The sequence below is a fragment of the Neofelis nebulosa genome, chromosome 7 (assembly GCF_028018385.1).
Source record: "Neofelis nebulosa isolate mNeoNeb1 chromosome 7, mNeoNeb1.pri, whole genome shotgun sequence".
Taxonomy (NCBI): Eukaryota; Metazoa; Chordata; class Mammalia; order Carnivora; family Felidae; genus Neofelis; species Neofelis nebulosa.
Window position 1 is genome coordinate 21,339,009 of NC_080788.1, and position 10,392 is coordinate 21,349,400.

The window sequence follows — 10,392 nt, forward strand, 5'->3', positions numbered from 1 at the left end:
TTCCTCCTGACCTTGTCCCACGGCGCATTTTATTCCTCTTGTTTTATTTATATTTCTTTATTACCAGAAGCTTTTCTTCAGGCATCAGGCCTGGAAGTTGCCACCCATCCCTGCAAAATTAAAAAAAAAAATGTTAAGGGTCAGGAGTATGGAAGGAAACACACCTTGAGGATATTGTTCCTTTTTGTGTGATTTTGCAGAATATTCTCAACAGAGATTTCCAACATTGGTTGTAGGCATAGTGTGATTTCAGTGAAAAAGAAGGTGAGTGTTGGTGGTGTGAGTCTCCCTCCCCCGATTCCCTCCCCAGCAGAACAGGATTGTGCTGAGGAAGGAAAATAGTGCATGCAGTATTACACATAGGTGGGATCAAAGGGAACATTTAGGCAGCTCTGGTTCTTCCCCGCAAGTGCGGTTCTTGCCCCCCAAACCCTGTCGCACATTCCCCGCCCCCGGGGGCACAGTTCACCTGTTTTGTGTTGGTGAGAGGCCTGCAGCCTGGTTGAAAGAGCCGAAGGTGATCAGCTGTCTGATTGAAGTAGCAGGAGACAAGGGAGGCAGAGACGTAATTACCTGAGCTGGAATGGGACCAAGCCGCAGGGGACCCCCTGAACTTCCCAGGCCTCCCCCTGAGCTCATTATTTGCAAGCAAGTCCCCAAAGCAATTCTGAAATAATACAAGGATTCAGAAATCATTTTCTGAGATAGCACAGGGGCACATGTATGTGGTATTTGTGACACCCAGACACATGGCCCATGTGGGACCATTGTGCCCTACAGTAGGGGTGGAACAGATGTGGTCACAGTGGGAACCGAGTGTGTGAGCAGAAGATGGGCAAGTGAAGACAGGGCAAGAGGGCAGATGTGCCCTACCCTCACCCAACCAAGAAGGCCTGGTCTTCCCCTGCTTGTCCTCCCGATGGCCTCTCTGGGCTGAATGATCTATTTGAGAAGAAATCTGCAAGAGCATGATAACTTCCAACATGATGCAAGCTTCACAGCCACTCAACATGACAGGACAGGACAGTGTGCCCAGGGCCACGGGGCCTGCGCTCAACCCGGCACATGGCCTGAGTGGATCTGGACCTTGAACCCAAGCTTGGACAGGGAGGAAAGCCTTCTGAGTAACCTCTTGATTCCATCTGCAGAAGGCAGGAGGGAAATGGGGCAAGTACACGCTATGGGGGAGTGTGAGAGCTCACCGAGGCCAAAACTGTCTACTAAATGCCCACCCTGTGCCCAAGCCATGCTGGCCCAGAGCATTACAGGTCTCTTGACTGTCCCCCTGTGGCTTTATTCTTCCTGGTGTGGAAGCAGGGAAAAGAGTTGTTGGGAGGAAGGGGTTAGAAGTGAGGCCAGGGGCTCTCCTACCTCCTGCAGTGACTCTGGAGGATCCTATTGTGGCCTCTTTCAGTCCCAAAGAGTGCTCCCTAGAAGTGGAAGGTGAGTGGGCTGAGGGTGGCTGGTACCTGGCTCTGGTGGGCTCTTGGGGACTGCTTGGCACTCTGATTTCAGAAAGAGAAACAGGCTTTGGCCTTGGCAGCAACCCTCTGGCCTTGGCATCCTCACAGCCTGACTGCATAAATTTAGGGGAGAATGGCAGACATGTAAGTACATGTCACTTAGTACTTCTTTCTAGAAGATGAGCTCTGAAGTCAGCCTTGATTTCTGGAGTCTGTTGTGCTGTGCCCTTCAAACTACCTGATGACCTGTTTCTTGCTGTAGCTTACGAGTGTAGATCAGCCGGCGACTGAGCCCAGCCCCGCGGACCCAGATGCCACTGCTGGCTTCAGCACACAAGGTAATCTTACCCTTTTGATCATTTGAAATAAGTTTATACTTCTCAAAGCATGTTTCCTTCCCTCCTCCTACTTCCTTCTCTCCTCCTTCCTGCGACTGCCTTCCCACCATTTCTTACTCTTTAAGGGGATAGAATTTGCTACAGCTTGTGCTGTTTAGTACCATATTAGTTCTCCACAGTTCCTCCCTTACCGGCAGCGGTAGTAAGTCAGTACACCTGGGGGATCTCATGCTTTCTCTGGTGGGATTTGCCCCCCTCTACTCCAGCGCCTTTCTCCTCGACTTGAGGGATATGGGTTTGAAGGAGCGCTTGACTCCATCTGGGATGGACCCTTCCCTGAGCAAAAACTGTACCAAGCTCACATCCACTGGGCTCCTCCCTCAGGAAGGGGCCAGGCCTGGGCCCCTGGGCCTCTGGGCCCACTGGCTTTGAAGGGGGGCACTGGGGAAAGGACACTACCAGTTGTGTCCTGGAAGGCATTGAAGGAAAAATGTGGAAGGTCCGATCTCAGATGTGGGGTGGGAGCCGCAAGGCAAAGCCAGAGGTGAGGAGGTACTTGAGGTGTCAGGAGAGCAGACAAGCCTGAGTAGCAGAGGGACACATGGATGAGGGTTGGGTGTTTCCATCTTCTTTGGGTCCCCAGGTGGGCTCATGGTTCAGAGACAGAACTCAGCTAATTCATGAGAGGACTAAAGGTCTCAGAAAGGACACGCATTATAATCCCGGGGCTGTCTGCCCTTGACCCCAACTCTTAGTTAACATCTGAGAAATATGAAGGGGCCATCCTTCTGTGAGGATGCCTCTGGGTTGTAGGAAGCCTGGTCTCTGCAGTTGTGGGATTTGGAAGTGACCTTGTCCTTTACTTGGTGGCTCCAAGCAGTCATCAAAAGCTGTGTCTAAGAAGTGGTGTCCTGTGACCTTCCTAGAGACTACTTCAGGGCACAGTGTGTCTCAGTCCCCAAGTGCATTCTAGACTTTGGGCTGAGGGGGCTCCCCCTTCTCCATTCCAGCCCCATCACTCCTGAAAACACAAGTTCTGGAGGAAAGCATGGTTGGAAAGGCCGAGCAGCCTGGTGGCTCCTGGAGTCCAGGGCAGATAGTGATGGACAGAGGAGTCAGGAATTCATCTGGGCTAGGCCTTCCTCACTGCTCAGGCTCCAGTTAACTGGGCTTGACTGAGAAGCTCGGGGCTGCTTCCAGCACCGACTCCTGGCAGAGGCGCCAGGCCTAGAAGTGGGCAGGAATATATGGAGAAGTACTGACAGAGGTTCATGGGATGGCAGACCAAGCAGGATTCACTGTAGAAAAGATGCCCCCCCCCCCCACTGGGTAATTTCTGTATGGGCTGAGGTTGAGGTCAATGTCATTTTTGGGGCTGTGCATATCCAACTGTCCCAGATCATTTATTGCTTTTGTACCTTTGTCAAAACCCAGCTGGACATAATGGCATGGGTCTATTTCTGGGCCCTCTTATCCTGTTCCATTAATCTGTGTGTCTGTCCCTCTGCCACTAGAACCCTCTCCTGATGACTGTTGCTCTGTGGTGAGCCTTAATATCAGGCAAGCCCAACCTCTGCTTTGCTTTTCTTTGTCAAGATTGTTCTAGGTACTCTAGGGTCTATGTATTTCCATGTCAATTTTAGAATCCACTTGTCTGTGTCTATAAAAACTCTAGCTGGGAATTTAATAGGAATTTCATTCAATGTGGGGGGGAGGTGGTATTTATTGTTTGAGAGAGAGACAGACGACAGAGCATGAGCAGGGGAGGGATAGAAAGAGGAGGAAACACAGAATCCAAAGCAGGCTCCAGGCTCCCAGCTGTCACCACAGAGCCCAACAGGTGGCTTGAACTCACCAATCATGAGATCATGACCTGAGCTGAAGTTGAACACTCAACAGACTGAGCCACCCAGGTGCCCCAGAATTGCATTCAACCTGTAGAGCAATTTGGGTAGAATTTCTATCCCTGCAAAGCTAAACATTCTTGTGTAGGAACATAGTACGTCTGTCTCTCTGTTTATCTGGATCTTCTTTGATTTCTTTCATCAGTATTTTATCATTTTCAGAATGCAGATCCTGAGCATGTTTTGTTAAGGGCATACTTAGGAATTTCATTTTCTGTGGAGCAGCTGTAAATGGTATTCTGTTTTTACTTTTGGTTTCTGCCTGCTTATTGTTAGTACATGTGCCCAACCATGGGACAGATGTGATTCATTCTTGTGTGATTTCTCTTGCATCCTACAACCTTGTCGGACTCACAAATTTAGCTCTAAAATTTTTTGAGGGGGGGTGGGAGGGAGATAAATTCTAGTATTATTTTTCACCTATTGAAATAAAATAGTAATGGGGATATGGATGCTGGCAAGGCCGCAGGCAGGTGCTTTACCCAGCCCTGACTGGCAGCTTGGAACTCAACCCTTTTGACAGAGCATCTTGATAAAGAGCCATAAAATGTTTATGCCATGAGATGTGGTGATCACACTTCTAGAACCGCCCGAGGGGAATAATGCAAAAAAAAAAAAAAAAAAAAAGAAGAAGAAGAAGAAGAAGAAGAAAACAAAAAAGAAAACCATAAGCATGAAGATAACTTTTGTTTTTCATAAGAATAAAAACTTACAGGGACAATGAAGTCCATTGGTAAGAGTTAAGGAAAATATGTTACGTATGCTAAATATATCATCATACATTAATTAGGAGAAATTGTGATCTATTTAGGTGAAAAACTGCAAGTTCACTGGGATTATTACTACCGTACAGTCTCACAGCACAAGCCAGTGAGGGTGTACAAGAATGAGTTACCGTCTTGGCCTATGAGCTTTTCCTAATCTTATCTTGAAGATAAGATTAGTTACCCTAATCTTATCTTTCCATTACTTATAGATATTCAGAGCTAAGTCACATTTCTCTCTCTGTGACCCTGTTTTCCTGATGAACTCAGCCATTGGATTATCACAGACTTTAAGAAAATTGGGACTGAGGCACCTGGGTGGCTCAGTCAATTGACTGAGTGTCTAACTTTTGATATCAGCTCAGGTCATGATCTCACAGTCATGGGATCGAACCCCATGTCAGACTCCACGCCGACTAAGGAGTCTGCTTGGGATTCTCTTTCTCCCTCTGCCCCTTTCTCTCTAAACAAACAAGCAAACAAACAAACAAACATTATTAAAAAAAAAAAATTGGGACCAAGGGTATATTATTATGTCCAGTCTCATCAAATGGTATATATTAAATACATACAGGTTTTTGTATGTCAATTATACCTCAATAAAGCTGTAAAAAAGCAAGAAAGCTGAGTTCAAGGAGGATCAGCAGGAAATAAATATTCTTCAAAATAGTCTTAATATACTTCTGCGTAATGTTGATAGAATTAATAATTATGCTTTCTGGTTTGAAGTGTTCTAATGATACAGGGAAGTATTTCTTCTCTACATTTATACATTCACCTTTGAGTGTTTGCCCAATCAATTCCTTAGAATAAATTCCTAAAAGTGAAATTGCTGAGGCCAAGAAAATGTGTATTTTAGGTTTTGATGTGTTGGCCACATTGCATTCTGGGAAGGTTTTCTTGCTGGTTTGCACACCCACCAGCAGTGTTTATGACACCCCAAACATCGTCATTCCTGGTGATCTTTGTCACTCTTGCAGGTGACTGTAGTACACACACAAGATTGAGTGTGAACGGCTTTTTACACATTTAGTACCTATGTGTAGGTCAGTTTAGGGTCCACTTTTTTGCAGTGTTTTGTGGGGTTATTTCTTTCTTTCTTTTTTGGTAGATTTATAAGAAAACTGTTACTTAAATAGAGACATTTTCTCACTTTTCCTATTCACTGTAGGGATGGTTCCCTGTTAATGATGCCTGTTGCTATACACAGTTTTAGAATTTTTCTTGCCAGATTTATCAAACTTTTCCATTCTGGTTTCCGTCATGGTGACAATGTCTTTCTCCACCCTAAGTGTAGACTTATTCTCCTATTTTCTACTACTATTCTTCTAGTATTTTAAAAAAGAAAAGGATTAATCATTCTGAAGAATGTTTATTTAAAGTTTATTTTGAGAGAGAGAGCATGTGCAGGGGAAGGGCAGAGAGAGGGAGAGCAAGAGAGAATCTCAAGCAGGCCTCACACCATCAGTGCAGAGCCCAATGCAGGGATCGAACCCACGAACCGTGAGATCAACACCTGAGCGGAAATCAAGAGTCCGACTCTTAACTGACTGAGCCACCCAGGCACCCCTGAAGATTTTTTTTTTTTGCATATGATTTGTGAGGTTCGGTTCATCTTTCTGTTTTCCAGAAACAGCATCTATTGAGAGGGCAAGGGTAGACAGTGCAGGGCTGGGGAAGCAAGAGCACTCTAGAAGTGGGCTGCTTCCAACCGGCTCCACCACTTGGCGGCCTCACACCCTCTTCCCCTGAGGTCGCTTAACTGTGTTTTGGAGTGGTTAGCTGGTGGGCCATGAGGATTACGTGGTAAGTCACCTGTAAGCCTCGTGGCAGTGGGGAAGCTCCCAGAAACAGAGCGCACTGGAAACAGAGAGGCCTCCCACAGGACCCACAGAAAGGGATGGATGGGACAGACCCCAAAGCTTCCCACCCTGGAGTTGTTCAGGCTCATGTGAGTCTTACAAAGCATCCCCCAGGTGAGCTGCTCACCTCAAAAATCTACCCCTGTGGAGTGATTTGCCTCACAGCAAGCAGCTGCGACGTTGCCTGGTGATGGGATCAAAGAGCAGAGGGAGCAATGCTTCTCAAGCTTTAAAAAATGTGCACACAGGTCCCCTGAGATTTTAAGACAGATTTTGATCCAGTACCCCCGGGTAAGGAAGGCCCTTGGAGTAGTGAGGGGCTAGAGCCCGATCTGACCAGCATCACAGGGATATAACAGTGGGTCGCACACTTAAGGGGCATCAGAATCCCCTAGGGGCTTGTTTGAACCCCCATGGCTGGGCCCGCCCCCGAGTTTCTCATTCATTGGGTCAGAATTCTGCCATATCCCCAGGCAATGCTGATGCTGCTGGCCTGACCCACACTTTGAGAACCAGGTGGGCATCACTGGGCTGGTTCCCGTACCTGCCTGACCAGTGCACGGCTTGCACTCGAGGCCCCAGGCTGTACCCCTCTGCGTGGGGCAGGCAGGTTCTCAGGCCCATGAGGACCTGGCTAGGATGCCCTGATGTCCCTCTAAGCCCTGCCCTTCTCTACGTGGACCCTGTTCATCAAGCACCCTCTGACCTCCACCTTCCTGTACTTCAGATCCCCCGAGGGATACCCTGGATAGGAGATGGGGCTGGTTTCCAACTTTTAGTCTCTTGTGGAATGTGAAGGGTATACATGCCCCCACCCTATACCCCTCCTGGGAATGATTCTTGAGAGATCATTTGGTGTCCCCCAAAACCTTTTTAACACCACAGAGCATCTGTAGACCTGTTCGGTGTTCACACGCCCCCAGGATTACAGGTTTGTCTAGATTTGGCATTGAAGGGCAGACTGCTCAGGCCCCCTATGGGGGAGCTCCAGGAGGCTGAGATTTTCACTCTCAGCTCCATCAGGGGTGTGAGCAGGCACTGTGCTTGTCTCGGGTGGCTCTGTGGTGGCCCATTGCCAGTTCTAACACTGGGTCCCTTGCCTTGCAGAGCCCGCAGATAGCTCGAGCCTCCTGGCATCCGAGGGTGCCACCGCACCAGGCCTAAGCCCTGAGGGCCCTGTGGGTGCCTCACAGCCCCTGCCACCTGACCTCGAGTCCCCTGAGGGCCCTGACCAGGGCACGCAGGCACTGCCAGGTCCTGGGCGTGTGGCCCGCTCCACCAGCGACCCCACTTCGTGTGCATCCAGTGTGGCAGGTATGACTGGCCCAGCCCCTTTGTGCCCCCAGCGTGTGCCCTACTCTGCCCTGGACACTGCAGGCCTCAGTGAGCTGAGAGTCAAGGCCAGGCCTTGGGACCTCAGCTTAGGGGCCACTTTGGGAATGTGGTCTTAATGCCCTAGGGCTCTAGGGAGGGAGAGACAGTCAGGGGCCCCTGTTGTGTACCCACCAGGCTTTCCACTTTCTGGCTGGGGAGTAAGGAGAGAAAGGATGGAAGCCTCGGGGTGATGAGAGCCCACTCAGGGTCAGCCAGCCCCTGATATTAGCCTGCTGGTTGTACCCCAGCTCTGGGGCCCAGGTGGGCACTCAGGTCAGGCAGATGACCACAGGCTGTACCCATCCATCAGCCAGGACTACCCTGGGCTCCACCCTTTTGGAAGTGCCAGTGCCTGCTGAGTGGTCTGGTGGGACCCAGGGCCACATAAGGTATGTCTATGTCTCAGTGATGGCTCTAGGTGGGTGGGGTGCCCTCAGGCTGGAGCTGCCCCCAGCAGAAGGGGTGTGTCTCCAGTAGCATTTCCTGGGCACCCTTGGCAGCACTCCATGTGTGTGGCTTGGAGCTGGGGTCAGAATCACCCACATGACTCTTGAGTTGGGCGGTGCCTTCCCTGGGCTGCAGGACATGGCATCAGAGTTCCTGGATTTGCACTTCACACCAGCTCCCCAGGTGGTCTTGTGTATCCTGAGGTTGGAGAACCCATGCTTCCTCCCATGATGCTAGGTTTTGAGGGGGGAGGACAGACGTATCTTTGCCAGTAGAGACTAGTGGGTATCACGGCTGCAGGGCCATTGGACTACACACTTCGTCCAATGAAACTGTAAGAACCCTGAAGAGGCCCCCTGGCTGCCTGGACTCAGTGGTGTTGGGCCAGCTGACCTCCAAATAGACAAGACCCATGCCCCAGGAAAAGTGTATCCCTGGAAGGAACTAGGAACCCACGGAGGTCATTGCCTACCAGGGCCCTGCTGGTGGAGACGTCAGAGTTTGCACCTGGAAGCTCTTTGGCCTGCAGTCCACTATCTCGCTACCTCCCCTCCCACATTCAGTTACCAGCTCACTAGACAAGATCCCATAAGACTCTTCTCCTGAAGCACCCCCCACACACACACACCTCCTTCCCCTGTGCTGGGCTCCTCTGAACCCAGGCTCAGCCTTCTCTCCTCCCTGCTAGGGCTATTACACATGCATGTTTAGGGGAGTGTCTACTCTGTGGCCCCCTGATGGCTTCCTTTGGCCTATCCTCCCCTCAGGGAAATTTGGACTCCACAAACCATTACATTTTAGGGGTGAGGATGGAGAGAAGACGAGTCACAGTGCCTTCTCTGCGTCCCCACACCACCCTGTCGGCACAGCCTCTTTGCAGCTCCACAGGACAGTTACTGTTCTACTTGTCAAAAGCATGTGCCTCCCAGGGGTCTCTGGGGACCTTCAGACATGGGATGGGGCGGAGGGGAGGCATTCTGATGAAATACACTGGGTTTGCTTGTGGCATTGGCTGCTGTGCTGTGCCCAGCCGGGGGACACTGCCTGCCCTGTGGCAGATGCCAGCTGTGGGGCTGCTCCTGTGTGATCCATGCACGGGTTTGTGTAAGTTCACGAGTTTTCCTCTGCTTATCCAGCATCTAAAATCTATCTCTTACCTGAGGGAGGGTGATTATAGTGTTACCGGGAATGCCTTTTTCCGTTTCATGTGTTACCGGAGTTCTCTCTCTGATTAAGGCAACACCTCTTCGCATCCGCCCTCCTGCAGCCAGGACCTTGAAGCAGGACTGGCCAGGGCTGCTCTGGGGACCGGTGAGATACTCTTCTAAAACGCTTTGACACCTGCTGCGAGATGGGGGGCTGGGGAGTGACTGGTGGGCTTTGTCTGAGGCCAGCCCTCCCGTTGTCACCCGTGAGCACGGGCTCTGCAGCCCTGTGGGCTTTGAAAGGATGGCCTTCCCTTCCCTTCTCTCTGAAGAGGACATGTTAGAGCCTATAACTGACTTAACATGCATGCGGCCATTTGTTTCACTGTATTTATGAGATGCTATTTTGGAGGGGAGATTGGCCTCATGTGTGAGGGTTTTTTTTTTGTTTTTGTTTTTTTTGGGGTTTTTTTTACAGTTTCTCATGCTTAATTATCAGGCTTGCTCCATTGCTATCAAAAATAGGTCAGACGACCCAGAATGTGTTTCCTCTGTGGGACCAGACACATGCTGTGGGCAAGTCAGGCCTTAATCTGGTCCTTGGTGAGTTGGTCACAGGAGACTGGCCAGGGCTGGCTTTCTCTGGAGGCACCATCAGACCAGTGCCTGCTCCTTGGGTTATCCAGAGCAGCCATGGGCCCTGTTGGAGCTACTTCCAGGTCCCCTGGCCTTGGGCCTGTGGGTACTAGGAGCAGGGCCCTGATGCATCTGAAGTGGCTCCTGTCCACCCTTGACCTGGTGGGGGGTGCTCTCCTTGCCCCTCTGGCACCCCCAGCTATGATCTTGAGGCAGACCTGTCTCTAATGCCATTGGACCCACAGGGGCAAAGGTCATTGAGGGAGGGAAGGCTGAAAAGGGTCAGTGCCCTGTGAGCTCAGGAATTCTGGCAGAGAGACAAAAGGAAGGGGGATCCCTACCCTGCACCTGCCCTTCTCTCCCCGCCCACTTCCCATTTTGCTGTCCCATCCCCAGTCCTTCAGCTCCAGGGGGCTGTGGGCCCTCTAGGTTAACAGCAGCTCAACTCAGGGCTGAGAG

The 10,392-nt window shown here is 50.4% G+C and overlaps 1 protein-coding gene across 4 annotated transcripts in view; it reads left to right on the forward strand.

Annotated features, from left to right (window-relative positions):
- The window catches only part of ENTREP2 (endosomal transmembrane epsin interactor 2), a 463,593-nt gene that overhangs the window by 449,607 nt on the left and 3,594 nt on the right, over window positions 1-10,392 (forward strand). For all 4 annotated transcript variants that reach the window (XM_058736804.1, XM_058736807.1, XM_058736805.1 and 1 more), the window contains 3 exons: window positions 1,726-1,801; window positions 7,439-7,645; window positions 9,389-9,463. In XM_058736804.1, the coding sequence (XP_058592787.1) occupies window positions 1,726-1,801; window positions 7,439-7,645; window positions 9,389-9,463 (358 nt within the window). The remainder of the gene's footprint in view (window positions 1-1,725; window positions 1,802-7,438; window positions 7,646-9,388; window positions 9,464-10,392) is intronic.